We start from the raw sequence: 19,904 nt of genomic DNA on the forward strand, positions 1-19,904 counted from the left end.
TTTCCCCAAAATAAACGTAACAATAGCCTTTTTATTTGACCATGTATGACTCAAACATCTCCTGATGAGCATACTGACACCTTGTCAGCTCACAGTGGGTGCACCTATAAGCCTGTATCCTATTTTTCCTATTTTCTGTCGGGTCGGATTTTTCGCACGCTGTCTGCGGATGTGACGTCAAGCGCGTTCATGTTAAACGTTTCAGATCACTCTGCCACCACCGCTAGTCAGCAAACAAACTTAGTTTCTCAAACAATATATGTATTTGACTGTTCTTACCTCTGTAAACATAATGTTGACTTCTTGGCAGCGGATGACTTGTGAAGTGTGCACGTACGAGAGCGAGCAGAAAGGAAGAGCAGTTCCGTTTTTTGGCCACAGGTGTCAGTCGCGAGTTTAAATTTCAGAAAAAAGCATATAGCCCCTTTAAGACTGTGTTAAAGGAATAGTTCTCCCAAAAATGAAAATTTGCTGTTAATTTACTCACCCTCAGGCCATCCAAGATGTAGGTTACTTTTTTTTCCCAGTAGAACAGCAAAGAAGATTTTTAGCTGAAACCATGGTCCTCTGTGATTTATATAATGGAAGTCAATGGAAGGTTCCAAAAGCATAGGTTTAGGGGAGGACCTTCATGCTTAGTTTTTTCTCCTTTTTCCCCAAAAAATCTTAAATTTTTGAATTTCGACCCAAATTCAGTTGGATTTGCACTAATTTGCCAAAACTTAAAATAGTAATGTTTTCTCATGAGATCGGGTTGTTGCCTTAAAAAATGTATCTACAATCATGGCTGATAATGTTAGTTTAAATACAGTTAAATTGCACATGCTGAAATTCTTGCTTTACATCCTCTATGACATCTCCCATCCAATGAGCCATGATTGTTGAAATATATAAAAATGCAGATGAGAAGCTAATTTGAATAAATAACGATAGAAAAAATAACATTTGCAGAGATGTACAGTTTGCCAATTCTATCTCTCTGTGATGCCGAGAGCAGAGTCCGTGGCCTCATTACATGCTTTCTCAATTACTGCTATTCATCGCTGGCAGAGGTCCGCTCAGCTTGTTTTGACAATGGCACTACGCAGCTGTGAAAAACCTCTCTTTCACTTATCCGGAGCACTGTATGCTCTCTGATTGTGAGCTTACTAGTCGAAGCTGTTAGTCTGCTGATTGTATTTTGTAAACTGCTACGCAGAAGTGTTGGTGTTACTGTGATTCTCTAATTTATAACACAACTGCTGTTCAGCGGTGTCATGGTATGCAACTGACCTTTTGAAAATCACTTGGAGATGTTATACAGTATATGCAAGCTGCTTAAAGATGTAAGTGATTTTAGCCAGTTTGCTGTAACTTCAACCACACATCCTCCATTAAAACCCCCCTTGAACATTCAAAATGATTCACAGACAGAAAACCTTTATTATTGGCTAGTTTTCTGATTGGATAAAAAAGCGAGGGATGCTCCCTTTTTCAAAATTAAATTAATTTTATTTAAATTTTAATAAGATGATTTTTTAATAGGAAAATTATGATTGTCATTTTCCATTACAAAATATAGAATTTGATAAGAAAAAAAAGATAAAGAAAAAAATAGCCTCAACCAAGCAATATTATTTATGAATCTCACTGAACTACTGATGTGGGTTATTATTATTATTACATTATATTACAACAATCTATATTTTAGAATATATGATTGCTATTGATTAATACTGATAATAATATTTATAATGATAATTTGCCATCGATGTTCTTAAAACCTAAATGGCCACCTCAGTGTTAGTTATTAAAATGCAAAATAAAGAATATCAGTGCAGCTGTGATTTGGAGGAAGCTTGAATTTTGAATTAGCAATAGTTCTAGATGTATTAAATAGCTAGAGGTCATATACTGTAACAGTAAAGAGAGAAATGTTTCTCTTGGGCATAAATAAAAATCTGTTGTGGGAGGCAATCATGATATGATTAGTAAGTTTCCATTTCTGATTAGGAGTGGACATGACTGGCTTTTTCTCCTGCCAACTGAATCTGTTAGTGTTTGACAGTTGCCAGCAATTTACCAAATAAGGTTGGGCATAAACCTCACATTCACAGTCCACAGTGTAATTACGAGCAGCATGGGCCTATTCTGAAAGCGGCGCTGGCGCAGGATAAGAGTTTCTCTAATGCCAGCGTGCTTTCAGACAGGCAGCTGAACAATATTAGCCTGTTAGCACATCCTAGTTTGACAGCATCTATTTACAAGTCGTATCGAGTCGAACAAGTCAAAGGCAACTGCATAAAGCCTGTATAAATGATGGAGTGTCAAACATTTTAGTGATGTTACCAATTTAAATAAATACTAGACATTGCCGCATGCATCACAATTTAAAGCAGCTTACTTGAATTTGTTTGCCTGTTATATAATCTAATTGTTTCTCTAAACCGGCAGACATTACAAATCTTGACTGTGAGATTTAGTCAGAGCTGGATCACAGTTAATTCTTCAGTTGTGTCTCATCAGAACCACAAACCGAATACTCCTTTCCAGTCCAATTACAAAGCACTCAAGAAAAGTAGATAAAGATACAATATTATTTGACTTTTTTATGTATATATACAAAGTTCTGGCATGCAACTCTAGATAGGTCTAATAGGTCCTTTTACTCACCTGTTCATAATCACATTGTTATCTAAAGGGCGCATCTGATTGGTTCCTGCCGTATAAGTAGCCAATGAGCTCGCTGCTCAACCTTCAAACACTTGGGTAGCATTTGCCTTAGCAGTGCAGCACGTTTCAGAAACTCTCCACCTTCCCCAGCTCCACCTGTATAGATCTGCTATGGGTAATTCATGTACGCTATATTGTACAGCAGCAGCATGTCTTACTTGCTCACAGCAGCGTGTCGTGTATGTATTGGCAGTAGCAAGTCCTTACTCTGCCGCAGCAGCAATAAAAGCAGCAGCAGCAAATCTAAGACCAAACATACAACATTGTCATACCCATTACCATGCCAATCGCTCCGACAGTTGTCATGACAGAACTATATATATATATACAGTATAAGTTTTTAAAAGACACCCATAAACAGACTTGCTGATTCACATCTTATTAATATATTTTATAATGTTGTATACATGCATTGAATGATTTCCTAAATATATTTTAAAGTATTTATACACTACCATTCAAAAGTTTGGGGTATTTTTTTTTTAAATGTTTTAGTCTTTTCTGCTCACCAAGGCTGCATTTATTTGATCAAAATACTGTAGAAACTGTAATGTTGTGAAATATTTTTTTAAATTTAGAATAATGTTCTATTTGAATATATTTTTTATTCTAGGAATACTGTTTATTCCTCTGATGCAAAACTGAATTTTCAGCATCATTACTTCAGTCTTGATGTGTAAAAAGTTTAAAAGAACAGCATTTATTTCAAATAGAAATCTTTTGTATCATTATAAATTATTTTACTGTCACTTTCAATCAATTAATTGCTGAATACTTGATGAATACAAATATTTTCTTTTTTCAAACTTTTGAATGGTAGAGTATTCTACATGTAGTGTTTCCACATGTCGTACAACAAACTCAAAATATTGGGGTCCAAAAGTCTTAGACCCCATTAAAAATGGGATCCAACATTTGACTGAAAATAAGAAAAAGAAACTTCATGACATGAATATGAATACTTCAAGTCCACCCCGATAATATTACTCTTTGTACAGATGGTCAGATCAGATGTTCTTCTGGTCTCTAACTTTGGATGTCACCGAACGACAATAATGAGTGTTGGACGTACTGTATATATTTCTGTGTGTGAACAGGGACAAGGACTCTGTGACCGGACGACTCTGACATGAATTTATGATGCATTACCTGCCCGCCGAACATGTTGCTAATAACAGCTTGCTGATGAGGGGCTCACTGAGAAACTCAATTACCTTTTAATTATGCAAATGAGATCCTCAGAGGAACTGTGGATCCTGAGGTCTAAGGAGCGGAAAAGCATACCGATTAACTCCTGACCCAGAGACAATATAAGGCATTGTTATTCACAAAGTCATGTGCTGGGAAAGCACTGTCATTTTCTTATAGGAGATACATCAGGAGATTTGACTTTTAAAAACAGTGACCTTTCCAGTAGTTAAACAAGACATCTGAATATCCAACAGAGGCTACTGTATGTATTAAATACTGCACATTTGAAGCAGGATTGGCCGTAAAATGGCGCTTTGTCTCCATCAAGTGTTTATTGTGTGTACCTTGACATAGTGAATCCAATGCAGATGTCTGATTCTCATTAGAAGCATGACAACTACCTGAGCGAACATGATTTAGTCTATGTACTCAAATGGACATCCATAACTGACCGTTTAATTCCTAGCATAAACCATAAATCCTCTAGAGTCATTAGAGAGATTTATGTGCTCTTTCTATCTCCTAGTCAAGTCAAGTCAAGTTTATTTATATAGCGCTTTTAACAATACAGATTGTATCAAAGCAGCTTCACAGTATTAAATTAAAATAATACATCAATGTTTGTTTCTAGTGGAAAACGTCCACGTTTGGTAATGCTGATCAATAGTATTGTTGATTGATTAATTAAATTAAATATCCCCAAATATCCCCAACTGAGCAAGCCAAAGGCAACAGTGGCAAGGAACCGAAAAACTCCATCAGGTGACCTAATGGAGAAAAAAAAACCTTGGGAGAACTCAGGCTCAGTCGGGGGCCAGTTCTCCTCTGGCGTTTATGAACTAGAGGTCGGATTTAACTGTAAGATTAAAAGTATTATATGAATGCCTGGCTGAAGAGATGCGTCTTTAATCTAGTTTTAAACTGGGAGAGCGAGTCTGAGCAACGAACAGTATCAGGAAGGCTATTCCAGAGTTTTGGAGCTAAATGTGAAAATGCTCTCCCTCCTTTGGTTGATCTGGATATCCTAGGTATGACCAAAAGCCTCGAATTTAGTGATCTTAAAGAGCGCGATGGATTATAGGGCGATAGAAGATCCGTTAAATAGACTGGAGCTAAGCCGTTTAGGGCTTTATAAGTCAGTAGCAATACCTTGTAAATAATACGGAACTTTATAGGTATATGCAGTGATGATAAAATCGGTGTTATATGATCATATTTTCTTGATCTAGTAAGAACTCTAGCAGCTGCATTTTGGACTAACTGTAGCTTGTTTATTGAGGATGCAGGACAACCAGCTAATAAAGCATTACAGTAATCTAGTCTCGAGGTCATGAAAGCATGAACTAACTTTTCTGCATCAGAAACTGATAGCATGTTACGTAGCTTAGCAATGTTTCTAAGGTGGAAAAAGGCTGTTCTTGTAACATATGAAATATGATTTCCTAGGCCTCGCTCACATTCCAGTGAAATGAGGATTGTGTTGTTACAAGCATTCATTGGCAGAGAAATGACCATTTCCCGCTCATAACTTGGTTTAGCAAGATAAGACACGGACTGGGAGTGTTTCTCAATGCTGCTTGCACACAGTAAAGACAAACAGTTTGGAGAGAAATGCGCATGCTGCTTTAGATTATTACAATGAAGGTAAGCACTCTTGATTTTTCAACAGGTACATTCCTGCATCATTTTAATGGACCACTAAAAACATATTTTTAAAGCTTGGTGTTTAAAGTTTATAAATACTGACACAAATGATGAGCTTTAATTGCCAAGCTTATCAAATTCATTTTTGATTTTTATTTAACTGTATGACACAAAATGATTAGGAGGAAAACTTCAGTTAACTTTGTTCTCAGTGTGTGTTCCTGCATGGGATCTTCCTTGTCTCTCTGTTGTCTTCAGCTGCAATTACACAGTAAGTAACTGAAAACACATTTGCCTATCTAAATTGCTGGAGTTAAAAGCATCTAACATATGCATACATGCAAATTGTTTATGCATTTGTTATTTATTCATTTTTATTTATTTATTTTGTCTATTCAATATATTTCATTTTCTTTTAAAAGTTAATGCATTAGAAATTTAATGTTAGTATGCAAAATACAGTGTACATAGACACTGAAGACACACTTAAAAATGTCATTGCATTATATAACAACATAACAAAATGTCAACTGAACATTTAATTGAAAGGAAGTTTTACAAGCACATGTTTAAAAAAAGGTTACATTATAAAACTATAGTTTTTTTAATTATAAATGAATTTGAATGTGTTGTGACACATACATAGTCAACATGATGAACTACTATGTGGTTACTGTAATACACCCTTGTGATCTTGAAGAGAAATGACTTGAGACCAGTTTAAAAGTCATTGTATTACCGATAAAAAGTATTTGAAAAAACAATTGAGAAAAGTTTTTATGTAATATTAAATTATCCAAATACTTTTGTGGCCACTGTACATATATAGCATATTTGATGTTTCTGAAGACATACTTACATTGAGCTTGCTCCTGAATCAGTGCAGTGTCAGTGAGGTCCACTAGGTCTGTGTCTGAACCTGTGCACTGCCAGTGGTCCCCCTGGTCCCCTGGAAGCTGGTCAGCCTGCGATGGCTGCTCCAAAACACAGGTGGGATGAGTGTTATGTTTTTGTCCTTTTTAACATGTGTCATTGTAACAGTGTACATTTATCTTACACTAAACAACTGCATGCAGTCTTGGAAATATGGAAATATGGTTACTGCTACGCTGATGACACCCAGCTCTAACTGTCTTCAAAACCCTGTAGATCTTTTCCTCCACCTTCTTTCTCCAGCTGTTTAGTTGAAATTAAGGATTGGCTTTCAGATAACTTTTTAAAACTCAATAATGAAAAAACCGAGGTCCTACTTTTAGGCACAATATCTACTCTGACCAGTTTTTTAGCATCCCTCCACCAACCCGACTCTTCAATCTTAGCTTGTTCCTACCACAGCCAGGAATACGAGGGGAGTACTCTGGGTTCAGGCCAAATACCGAGCTTTGAGCCCTCTCCTCGGACAGCACGCCAAATACGGTACACATACCATTTATCTGACTTATTTGTAAGTTTGAACTCGTGAATTCTGCAGCGACTACACTGGCTTCCAGTGAAGTATAACATTGAATTCAAAATTCTGCTTCTCACATTCAAGGCACTTCATAATCTCGCTCCTCCGTACCTTACTGATCTTCTTTATATGTATACCCCTTCACACGCTCTAAAGATCTTCACTCTCAATTTCTCTTGTGTCACCACGTATATGCTTAACTACCATGGGAGCTAGAACTTTTAGCTAAATTGCCCCTCACCTATGGAACTCTCTCCCTCTCGATATTCGTAATAGTGACAGTCTGCTACTTTCAAATCCCGTCTTAAAGGATAACTCTTGCCAAAATGCAACCTAGGGTCTTTTTGTTAATCTACCCGAGGCAAACTTTAGTTTAAAAGCATAATTAGAATGGAAACGCCACTTTTAAGTTCAACTGTATTTTCGTTTTCGGTCAAATTTGGGAGTGCTTGGGGCACTACTATGATAGCATCAAAAATCGCTATTTTTAAAACACTAAAAAGGCTCGACACAACATGAAACTATGCTTGAAGTATCACCAGGTGCTCTACACATTAACTTGAGAATTGAGAACATTGTTTGTGTACACAGAGTTTAATAAAAAGAAAGATTTTGAACAACTCACTGTAGCTGTGTCCGCCAGCTTTTTGACAGTCAAAAATAGTCGATCTCCGAATGCAACGTAACAGGGAGAAGAGTAAAGATGGAAAGGTCCTAAAGATTAGTAGTTCCATATTAATTCACGGATAATGTGATGTTTTGTCGTTAGTGAAAATCAATATTGACCTTGTATTTGAAAAAGGATGCTCATAATAAGAAGCAATGCTAAAATTCAGAGTCAGTTTATTCACATTCGGAGATCGACTATTTTTGACTGTCAAAATGCGGGCGGACACAGCTACAGTGAGTTGTTCAAAATCTTTCTTTTTAGTAAACTCTGTGTACACAAAAAATGTTCTCAATGCTTCAGTTCATGTGTAGAGCCCCTGGTGATACTTTGAGCACAGTTTCATGTTGTGTCGAGCCTTTTTAGTGTTTTAAAAATAACAATTTTTGCTGCTATCATACTGTAGTGGTGGCCCAAGCACTCATTCAAAAGGCAATATGACCGAAAACGAAAATATGGTCAAACTTAAAAGTGGCGTTTCCATTCTAATTATGCTTTTAAACGAAAGTTGCCTCTTTTTACCCAGGCTTTTTTATTACCTGCTTTTATTAGCCTGTACTGTATTCTACTGTATCTATGATGCATGTGTGCTGTTATGTTGTTGTATTTTGTGATGCTAATGGGTTTTGTTTATTGTTATTTTTTTATTTATTTTTATTTTTTGCTGTTTTGTTTGCTTGTAAGGTGACCTTGCTTGGGTGTTATGAAAGGCGCCGTTAAATAAAATGCATTATTATACTGACATGTCGGAGGCACTTTCTGGGGACATTACAGACACAGATCCGCTCCATTGCAGTCTACTCTCAGTTTGGTGGTCAGCCTTGCACTGGGAGCTCAACTCGCACACAATCCTGCATATCGACTAAGGTCTGTCCCCTAGAGGAGGGCTGTGGAGAACGGTTCAGATGCCAGTCCGGTAATTATTTTGATACATTTCCACTTTTACCTGTTTAAAAGTCTTTACAAAGTTATTTGAGACATCTCTTTTTACTTATTTATCTTAAGGGAAATGTATCAGCCAGTCTCTGGTATGCAATGGAGATCATGACTGTGAATATGGCTCAGATGAGCAGAAATGTGACAGTAAAGAGATCTGTGACCTGCAAAAACCTCCACCAAACGTAGAGCTCACTGGTCAAGGGTAATGTAATGAAATTCGGCATCTGCTTGATTCCATATCCAATACAACAATGCATTTACATAAACACAGATACACACCCCAATCTCTAATGCCACTATGATTGTGTATGTGTGCACTATAGGTTTGATGCAGTGAGGAGAGAGGCAAGAGGAACAGTTATCAACACCAAGAGCTTTGGAGGACTGTGTAGAAAGACCTTCAGTGGAGATCATATGGACCTATATAGACTACCCCAAAGTGTCCTCAGATACACTTTCCAGGCAATAGAAATGTCACAATTTACTATACTAAAATAAAAATGACTGATTAGAAGAACATAATTATGTTACCAATGCAAGAAAAAAAATCAAGGGATTTCTCAAAGAAAAAGGAAAAATCTTTTGTCACAGTTTCTACATTTGTTTTTGCCAGGTCGCAGCAAAAAGTGATTTTACAGATGAATCCTATAGCAGTTCTTGGCATTACCTCAATCACATAGAAAAACATGCAAAAACAACAGGCACAGATTACGGGCATGATGATTATGTCTTTCATGATGAGGTGTCTCAGTCCCAGGTACTGTATGCTACAACATATTCACTATATAATATAGTCTTTCACATAACCCTGGGTTAACGTAATATTTGGGTGTGTTCCATATTTCGCACTTTATCCTTAGTAAATAATCCTGGCCCGAAGTACAGCCATGAGCATGTGACGTGTTCAAGTCGGTATGAAACAGAAGTTGCAATAGTCTTTTCTTCCCTATTGTGACGTATATCCAAGTGAAACATCTTCCTGAACAAGAAAAAATGAAGGGCGGGACTTGATTTTGCTCATCAAGTATTGATTGGATTGTTGTGGTTTATTACATGTGCTGCTTTTCGCCTACTATAGAGTAGGGAAGTATGCAATTTCAGATGCAGCCTCAGTCTGCTTAAAGGAACACTCCACCGTTTTTTGAAATAGGGCTTATTCACCTTCTTTCCTACATTTAGATAGGTGGGCAAATGCATTTTTGTCTCAGTACATGCATTGTTTTAGTTTGACAGGGTCGGCACTAGCTTAGCTTAGCATAATGAATGGAATCCTTTGTTGCCAGCTAGCATGTCCTGAGTAAAAGTGATATAAAAAAAAAACACCTAATTACTTCTTGTGGCCTGCGTATTCACAACGAGTACAAATAGTGATGCAGATTAACACTAGGCGATTTCCTAGGCAGATATTGACTTGAGACTATATTGGGGGAAGCACAGGCGAAGCACTGCTACGTTGTGAATATGCAGGCCACAAAAAGTAATTAGGTGGGTTTTTTTTATTTTTTATATCACTTTTACTCAGGACATGCTAGCTGGCAACAAAGGATTCCATTCATTATGCTAAGCTAAGCTAGCGCCGACCCTGTCAAACTAAAACAATGCATGTACTGAGACAAAAATGCATTTGCCCACCTATCTAAATGTAGGAAAGAAGGTGAATAAGCCCTTTTTCAAAAAACGGTGGAGTGTTCCTTTAAACCTCTTCCTTACCAGCTCACGTTCATCTTTCTCCACTTGAGTACAACATCCACATCTCAAAATCCAATCAACAACCAATGCGTAGAACCAAGTCCTGGCTCAACATTTTTCTTTTTTGATCATCCGATACACTTTTATGTACAATTTGTATGTCAAATTTGTATGCACAATTTGGAAGAAAAGATCTGTCACTACTTCTGTTTCATTGGGACTTTAAAAACAGTGTTAACCCCTTTCAAAACAAAAGTCTTTCTTAACCCTTAATGTGGCTTGGTAGCTCTTAAAGGAGAACTCCGGTCAATTTTAACATTGAGCTCGTTTTTTTTGTACATTTGGAGTGCTGTCAGTACAGAGAACAACGACAAAAATCGGTGTTGCCTACACCGTGTTATGCTGTTTTTAAAATTTGCACCCTGTTGACTTCAATGGGGCAAGTTTTAAACCTGCTTTTAGCCTCTTAACATCCTTGATGTGTGATTCCTTCGGGGTGAACGCGGGTTAATCTGACATCCTGTTACATCCTGTTTTCGGTCGAAGTCCACAGTAGTCGATTGTCGAGTTAACACGCGTGATCATAGGTACTAAACCTATGCGCGTGAACTCGACAATCGACTACTGTGGACTTCGACCGAAGACAGGAAGAAAATACAGGTATGTGCGCTGGCTGAATAAACATCATTTTTATTCATATCTTTCACATCTACTGCAGTCAGATTCACCCGTGATCACTCTGAAGGAATCACTCACATGACCTGTGCACTTGTAATGACACATCAAGGATGTTAAGAGGCTAAAAGCAGGTTTAAAACTTGCCCCATTGAAGTCAACAGGGTGCAAATTTGAAAAACCAGGATAACACGGTGTAGGCAACACCGAATTTTTGTCGTTGTTCTCTGACAGCACTCCAAATGTACAAAAAAATTAACTCAATGTTAAAATTGACCGGAGTACTCCTTTAATAATAAGGTCAGATTAATTAACATTAGTTATCAGACAGGTATCTTCGACTAAACAATACTTGCATTTATTAATCTAGGCAAATGTTAATTGTGTATTAAAAACAGTTTAATCAATTTTGTACAAAAAAAATATTGTTCACAGTTTGTTGCATTAGCAAATGTTAACAAATTATATATTTATATTTAAGTGTTACCAGTTAACCTGGGGTTTTAGACATTCATTTAAGGTTAAGCCTAACAATCGCTGAATTTGCTGTGGCTTTTAAATATTTTGAAGTCAATGAGAACACATGCCAAAATATTTAAAAATGAAATTTGTTCACCCTTCAGTCCAAAAATCTGCTGATCATGAAGAGTGATGTGGACGTGGCCCAGTTCCAGAACCAGGCCCCAGAATATCTGCCACTTTCAGAAGAGTTTTGGAAAGCTCTGCGCTCCTTGCCTGTCGCATACGATTATGCTGCCTACTACAAAGTGCTGGAGAGATTTGGGACCCACTATATTTCAGAAGGCACTCTTGGGGGCCAGTTTAGATTTTTTATGGCGGCCAGCCAAGAAGACATGAATAAATTGCGTAAGTGATATGTCATATATTAATTTCACTTGAGTAGAGTATTCGTCATTCAAAATCATTGCATTGTCTAACGATTGTCGGTTGTTTTCTTTTTTTTACATAGTATCTATCCAAAGAGACTATAAACATTGTGTCACAACGTCCCATTCGATCCTGTTTATCATCAGGTGGACCACAGAATCGTGCAGTGAACAAACTCTTAACCTTCTCCTAAGTTTCTGTAAGTCATTTAGGAAAAATAAAAGTGAAATCAAACCATAAATGCTTAACTGAAGCTTTCTTTCCCTTTTGGCAGAAAATGGCGATACTTTCAAACTAGTTTCTGTAAACACTCAGTGTACTGTACAATAATACTCAGTTGTTTTTAAAATGTCTCCCAAACAGATACAAGCATAACAAAAAATTATATGACCACAAATATTATTGGCGGAGCTCCTGGATATATTGCACAATTGTCGATGTTAAACAAAAACACACCCCTGGAGAATGGCAGGATGTTCTCGCAGTGGTCGGGTTCAGTGAAGAACTTTCCAAAAGTCATCAAAACGAAGGTTTGTTTGGAAACGATTGTTAAAACATGGTTACTGTATGCAAATGAGTTTGTTATCACAACATAGAGTGAATGCTATGTTAATCACAGAACATAATTGAACTTGGAGCCTTTGTTAGCCTGCCATAAACTGACCTATTTGCAAAGGAGCACATTCATTCTTATGTGTGTGAATTTCTGATTTGTTCAGCTCAGATCTCTCCATGAGCTGGTGAAAGAGGTCCCGTGTGCAGGGGTGAAAAAGCATCACTTAAAGCGTGCAATTGAGACTTACCTCAACGAGAAACACCCATGCCATTGCAGAGAATGCCAGAACAACGGGCTCCGTGTGCTTGACAATGACATCTGTAAGTGTGTGTGTAAGCCAGGCACCAAAGGCCAGGCGTGTGAGCATGGGACTCCAGAAGATGAACAGCCAGGTACAGAAATTATTGCATAAAAATGTTATAAATCAGCGGTTTTCAAACTTTTTGATGCAACAGACCCCCAACTCATACGAGCTGGTGATTTTGTATGAATTTGTACAATTTAAGTTATACAAAAAGATGAAAAAGTAAGCATAAAGATTCACCCTTAAAACAGATTGTACGAAATCATACAAATTCGCCACCAATTCGCCCCAAAAATTTTATATTTATGAGTTGCCGTATGTGTGTTGTAACTTCCCTAATTGGAGGTATATTTTCATACATAAAGACATTTTTACATTCAATTACTGTATATTTTTCCCACTTTTAGAGTACTGTTCAGTGTATAAACATGAAGAGAGAAAAAACATGGCTTTCAATAGAATAAAATAAATATTGTGATTCATTCATGAGTTATGGTCTTTAGAAAGGTTACATTATTTTGTATATTTTTTAATAAATGTATACTTTATACATTGAATTTTTATTAATTTATAAATTGTAGCTTATTTTAATAATCACACTTTTTCAGATTTTTAAATAAGTAAAAATGAACATGCTTAATTTTTGTAAGTTTACCGTTTATTTTGATGGTTCTATACTGTAAGTACATTTGCAACTACATGTCAACTAAATCTCATAAGAGTATTAGTAGACTGTTAGGTTAGGGTTAGTAAAATAAGTTGACATGTACGTAGCTACAAAGTTACTTATAGTCAGTAGAATGTCTGTTGAGGGACCATTAAAATAAAGTGTTAGCAGATATTAAGCAGACATCTACTAATACTCTAATGGCTGGTTGATATGTAGTTGCACATTTAGTTAGTCTATTATAGTATGTCTGAAGTGGACCATCAAAATCAACTGTTACCTTTTAAAGTGTAGCGTAAGTACCTAAATATTGTTTGGGGTCACTACTTATTTTTGAGTGTCCAGTTAATATCTTTGTATCTTAGGAGTGATTCATGGAGACTGGGCCTGTTGGTCTTCATGGAGCACCTGCAGGAAAGGACAGAAAAGCCGGAGCCGTTCCTGCAGTCGTCCGGCTCCTTCGGGCGGCAAGGACTGTATTGGGAATGCTGTGGAGACGACAGCCTGTGATGATGCAGAGGAATTAGATTACCTACGGTGAGGAAGGTCACTAGCCTGATTCTCTGAAAGTTGCCAGAGACCCAGAGAATGAAACTGTGCAACAACACTGCCACTGTGTGGAAGCCTGACTTAATGGTTTTGACCTATTTTCAGCACAATGGAGCCTCACTGCTTTGATGATTCAGTCACACCCAGGGAAAGTTGTAAAACACCAGCCTTCCTTGCTAATGGGTTTATTTTGGTAATAATGATTATATGAAATACCTGTATTCTCCACTCAACTGTGACTAAATATGCATTTGTGATGTGTTATAATGTTGTTCTCTTCTGCCAATTGCAGTACCCCAAAGATTCATATCCAGTGGGCAGTAAGATTGAGTATACATGTATTGAAGGTTATCATTTGATTGGAGATCCTATAGCAGAATGCCAAGAAAACCTAGACTGGTTACGATATCAAATAGAGTGCAAGAGTGAGTGTATATGACTTTTTGGAGCTGTTGAATGCTGATGTTAGTATCCATTTTCAGTGGACTTTTGAGTTTTATTTTGATGGTGTGTTTAGCATTACTGATGTACTTTGTCATTATTTATATATTTTATATAAAAGTTAAATGATATACTGTAAATGCATAATAAGATACCTATAGTTTTTCTATTGTGTGTTTAAAATTGTCTATAATTATAATTTAAAATATTATTTATACATTTTACAGACACCATGTTTCATAAATACTTCATAATTAATTCATTAGTGAGCCAATCATCTGTTCATTCTTTGAGATGATTTTTATTTCATATAAATATTAAATTAAATGTACAATACCTGTAGTTTTGAAAGCTGTATTTTATATAATGTATATAATAATTATTATTGTTTTAATGATTTTAAATATACATTTCAGAGAATGGGAAACCGTGTTTCATAAATACTAGATGAAATAATTACTTAAAATTACGACCATTTTTATGTGATGTATTGTATATTATGTATATAATTATTATTGAAAATATGCATACATTTTAGAACAACCATGTTTCATAAATACTTAATGATTCATTCATTATTGAGGAGCTTATTTGTGTTTCATGTAAATATTAAATAATATAAATATAAAATATAATAACTTATATGATGTATTTTTATATAAGTTCTTTTTTATAGCCTACATTTTAGAGAATGCAGGAGATGTACGCCAGACTGACCGACTGAACGGGAACTATATGTTTCATTAATACTATACGATATACTTAATATAACTATATTTTTATATTATGCAATTGTTATTTATAATTATTGAATGAAATGTTATTATTTTATCAATTCACTTTATTTACATTTTAATATTTTACATTTCAAAGATATGAGAAAGAAACCATGCATATGTTTTATAATATGTCTGCAGAAACACTGTGTGATCGACCTCAGCTTCCTCCGGATGTCACCGGAAGCCCATGGAAGCTTGCCTATAACATCGGTGAAGCTGTCTCGCTTTCCTGTCCCGAGGGGAAAGTCAAAGAGGGTCCGGCTGAGATTCTATGCAACGCTGGCCTCTCCTGGTCACCACAACCAAAACAAACCAGCTGTCTCACAGGTCTTGTACAGTAATTCAGAGTGAAGAAAATGTGGATAAACACATTACTTCGCTTTAAAGGGAAGGGACAACTCTTACAAGGACACCATTTGATTAACTGAAATGTATTGAAAATGTGATTATGTTTTTTCACTAGTTTTTAAATCGACCACTGTGTCAGTGCAATGCCAGCCGTGGGAGAACCTGGCAGAGGATAAATGTGTCTGTAAAGTACCCCACGAGTGCAAGTATGTTCCCAGACAGTCCATTAGCATTACACAACACAAATGCCACATAAAACACATGCAAATGTCAGAAAGGCACAAGCATCCACCAAAACCCACAAATTTTCTACATTTCCGTTTAATAAAATGGTTGTGTTTTTGCAGGTCTTCCTTGGAGATATGTGCCACTGATGTGAAGCGCGGTCGGTCGCAGAGACTGAGTCTGTGTAAAGTACAGGCCATGCGCTGTCTGGGACACCAGTACACCCTTGCTGAAGACAGTGCCTGCCAGTGGATACAACGCTCATCCACTGCTTGTCCACACTGCACCATCTGGGAGAGTTGTGATGGTGAGGGGTTGTACAATACAAGATCAAATAATGGCGCACATCATATCTGAATTAGGAAATATGACATTGTGTCTTTCACCAGTAGAAATCGGAGTCAGGTTACACTGGTACTGATATAAATCTATTCTATTTGAATATATTTTCAAATGTTATGTATTCCTGTAATACGTTTTCAGCAGCTCCAGTCTTCAGTGTCACATCATCCTTCAGAAATCAAAATGCTGGATTGGTGCTCAGTTATTTTTGGTGCTCATTTATTAACAATGGTTCTTATTATTATCATTAATGTTTTTGCTGCGTAATATTTTTGTTCAAATCATGATACATTTAATTTAGGATTCTTTGATGAATAGAAAGTTCAAAAGAGCAGCATTTATTTGAAATATGAATCTTTTGTAACATTAAAATGTCTTTACTGTCACTTTTGATCAACTGAATAATGGTGAATATTAATTTTTATTTTTATTTTAAATCGAACTTACCCCTAACTTTTAAATAGTAGTGTATCACAGTTTCAATAAGAATATTGAGCCTCAAAAACAACATTTCAACATTGATGATAATAATGTTTCTTGAGCAGCAAATCAGCATATTAAAATGATTTCTGAAGGATCATGTGACACTGAAGACTGGAGTAAATAAATAAATTACATTTTAAAATATTTTAAAATAAAAAACAATTGTAATTGTATTAACACTTTTTACTGTATCAAATAAATGCGGCCTTGGTGAGCATAAGAGACTTCTTTCAAAAGCGGAAAAATCTTAATAATACAAAACCTTTGACCAGTAGTGTTTTTTTTGTGTGTGTTTTTTATGGGTAAAATAAAGTCTGTGGTTAACACGACCTGACTTTCGACAAAAATTCCATGTTTAGTTTTACAACATAAATTACACACTCTCATAAACCCAAACATGAATCTAGCATCGTAAGTTTTTAAAGCATGCGCAATGCTTTCAAAATTCATGTTTGCTCAAACATGAATTTTGAAAGCATTGTGCATGTTTTAAAAAAAAATTATGAAAGTCACTTTAAGTAATGCTAGCCACAAAAATTGAAAACTGCCTTTAAAAAAAAACCCATTTGAAAATTCCTTGCTAATGTCTTTTTGAACCTAGTCAGGAAAGTGCTATTTTTAAAGACTAAAATGTTGTGACAATCATGTCGTTGTAGAGCAAACGAACAGCTGCCGTTGCAAGACAAGTGAGGAATGTTCATCCCTTGACGCCTGGATCCATGTGTGTGTGCAGCAGGAAGGAGCGTCTGCACCAGTGACAATGACAGAATGTGAGGCGGGCGTGAGGAAGTGCAGAGGAGAGACTGTCCACATTGTCAGCATTCAACCTTGTCAGTCATAAACTTAAAAGGCTCACAAACTAATTATATAGTGTAACCATATATGCTGTATGCCTGCATTCTTTTTTAAAAGAAAAGTGACAAGTGCAGATGTTCAGTTTTCTTTTTTGTGTTGACATATTTTCCATTAACACAGGAAGTTTGGGCTGGAGAAAAGAATAGAGCACAGCAATGATGTTTTTGTAGGCCAGACTGTAAGTTAGCATCATACTGGTTCTTTCGACAAACAAACAATACGATTTTTCTATTGGCTTTTGGATATTTGCAGAAAATAAGCTAATCTTGTATGATAATCTGAACACAACTTGAATAAAAACTGAATTTAAAAAACGCTAAAGCTAGGCTATAAACAAACTATATCACGGCTTTAAAAAAATCACAAGGTATTACTGACGTATTTTATGTCAAATAAATGTGAAAATATCTCAGACCATATTTCAGGCATTTGAACAAAAAAACATTCAAAAAACCCATTGATGATTCAGGGTTCAACTTGTTTCTGGGTTTCTTGTTATTTGTACACGCTGTGACTATACAAATCACAACATGTAAATAGGAAAATGTTGGCGTTATTTTGTCACTTGCTGGGAGCAGTATGCTAGCTGGAGCCGTTTACCTCCAGTCTTTGTGCTAAGCTAGGCTAGCGGTGTGTGCGTCAGACAGAGTTACGGCACGCACGGAGATGAAAAGGGTATGTATGGACTTATCTAACTCTGGGGGATACGGTGAATAAGCTAAAGTCCCAAAAAGTCGGCATGTTCCTTTAAGGCTAAACTCTCATTTTGATTTCGAAGCTTTCTTTTTTTAAAGATGGGCATCTCACCAAGACTTTAAGGTCATTTTTTGAATCATTTTCAGACAAAAATTAAGAAGCTAAGCTATGTGTTTCCCCCTTCCTTAATCCACTTTCTTAGCCTAATAACCAGCAGAAAAGCGGTAACACTTTACAATAAGGTTCATTAGTTAACATTAGTTAATGTATCAACTAACATGAACTAACAATGAGATATAAAAATTCAGCTATTCATTGTTTGTTCATGTTAGTTCACAGTGCATTAACTAATGTTACCAAATACAACCTTTTATTTTAATAATGTATTAGTAAATGTTGAAATTAATATTATCTAAGATTAACAAATGCTGAAGAAGTATTGTTCATTCTTAGTTCATGTTAACTAAGAAGATAGGTAACTAATGTTAACTAATGAACCTTACTGTAAAGTGTTACCAAAAAAGCATTACTGCACAATTTAAAGCGACTGTTCTGGACTTCTACTGGGCTCAGAACAGCGTCCTATTCAGCCAGATCCAGACGTCTTGCCAAACTCCTGACAACCCAGATTCCCGCCAACAGCTTGTCCAGCGAAGGCATTGCAGCCAAATAATTAACCTGAAAACCAGTTGTTGTTGTTGTTGTTGTTGTTGTTGTTGTTGTTTTCTTGCATCCTCCATTACTGCTTTCGCATTGATCTGAGAAAGTAAAAGGGTAGGCACTGCTGCCAGGTGTGAATTTCACAGCCTCCCTATTAATGTGCAAACAAATCCAATTACCTCTAACTGACTGAGATCCAAAAGTGATATTTTAATGAGAGACATTGTTTGTGTGTTGAAATAAGAGCATGTGACCTGTCACAAGATTGTTCGGAGAATCGTGGATAACACAGCATGGCTATTAGGTGGTTTTTATCTAAATACATTTTTTTTTTTTTTCAAACAGTTTCTCTGAAAAGAGGGTAACTTAAATTCATAATGACTTTTATTATTCCACTGATTTGATTTCTGAATCTTTTCTTAACTCATCATGGTATATTATATGCTGAATAAAATATCATTTTAACATGAGACACAAAGTTCCAGTTTTGTTAAATCATTAAAAAAAGGTTTATTACCAATGTAAAACGACACTGTGCCTTTTCATAAACACTACAGTATCTTCACCATGCCTGACACATTTAGAACTGTTATTAATAAGCAAGACCCATGCTGAGCCCCTCCAATCTGGACTTATATCACACCAGATGGACAGACATGCCATCCTTTACTGACAATCTCTTTAAAGGAATCACAGTTTTGAAAAATAATTCAGAGCGCTAGGTTTACATTGTATATGTACATCTCTAAAATGTCAATTTATAGATATATTCTTTATTTACAAAGGCTTCTTCAGGTATTTTATACTCCTAAAGGCTGAAACGAAAAGAAAAAAGTTACAGGATTTCGGTTTATGGAAGACTAAATAATACTGTAGAAAAAATATTGTAACAGCAAAAAAAAAAAAAAAAAAGCAGATCGAAAGAAACAGCAGATACAGTACCACATTCACTCATGTTGTGCAGTATTAAAAAAAATAAGCATCGTAAATGTTAAACATCATAACCTTTGCTCTAATTAGCACTCTTGAATGCCTCATTACAACACCTGTCTTGACAAAAAGCACAGCGTATGAATCGTATGGATAAACATAGCTGTAGTCATATTACAAACCATTTTCTTTTACTAAGCATAATGTAGACAAA

General features: G+C 36.0%; 1 protein-coding gene across 1 annotated transcript; it reads left to right on the forward strand.

Annotated features, from left to right (window-relative positions):
- Window positions 1-5,328: 5,328 nt before the first annotated feature.
- Window positions 5,329-19,230, forward strand: c7a (complement component 7a). The gene is made up of 18 exons (XM_081348693.1): window positions 5,329-5,547; window positions 5,760-5,818; window positions 6,429-6,537; window positions 8,439-8,580; window positions 8,670-8,805; window positions 8,927-9,065; window positions 9,217-9,360; window positions 11,591-11,834; window positions 11,938-12,054; window positions 12,219-12,385; window positions 12,575-12,803; window positions 13,748-13,919; window positions 14,037-14,124; window positions 14,224-14,356; window positions 15,290-15,478; window positions 15,615-15,705; window positions 15,847-16,031; window positions 17,206-19,230. The coding sequence occupies exons 1-18, from the start codon at window positions 5,542-5,544 to the stop codon at window positions 17,388-17,390; spliced, it is 2,535 nt and encodes an 844-aa protein (XP_081204819.1). The 5' UTR covers window positions 5,329-5,541; the 3' UTR covers window positions 17,391-19,230.
- Window positions 19,231-19,904: the final 674 nt, after the last annotated feature.

The sequence above is a fragment of the Scardinius erythrophthalmus genome, assembly GCF_964197995.2.
Source record: "Scardinius erythrophthalmus genome assembly, chromosome: 20".
NCBI classification, from domain to species: domain Eukaryota; kingdom Metazoa; phylum Chordata; class Actinopteri; order Cypriniformes; family Leuciscidae; genus Scardinius; species Scardinius erythrophthalmus.

Coding starts and splice junctions, on each gene's coding strand:
- c7a (XM_081348693.1), top strand. Junction 12,386..12,574: donor CAAAAGTCATCAAAACGAAG/GTTTGTTTGGAA, acceptor TGATTTGTTCAG/CTCAGATCTCTCCATGAGCT. Junction 15,479..15,614: donor ACAAACCAGCTGTCTCACAG/GTCTTGTACAGT, acceptor TTTTTTCACTAG/TTTTTAAATCGACCACTGTG.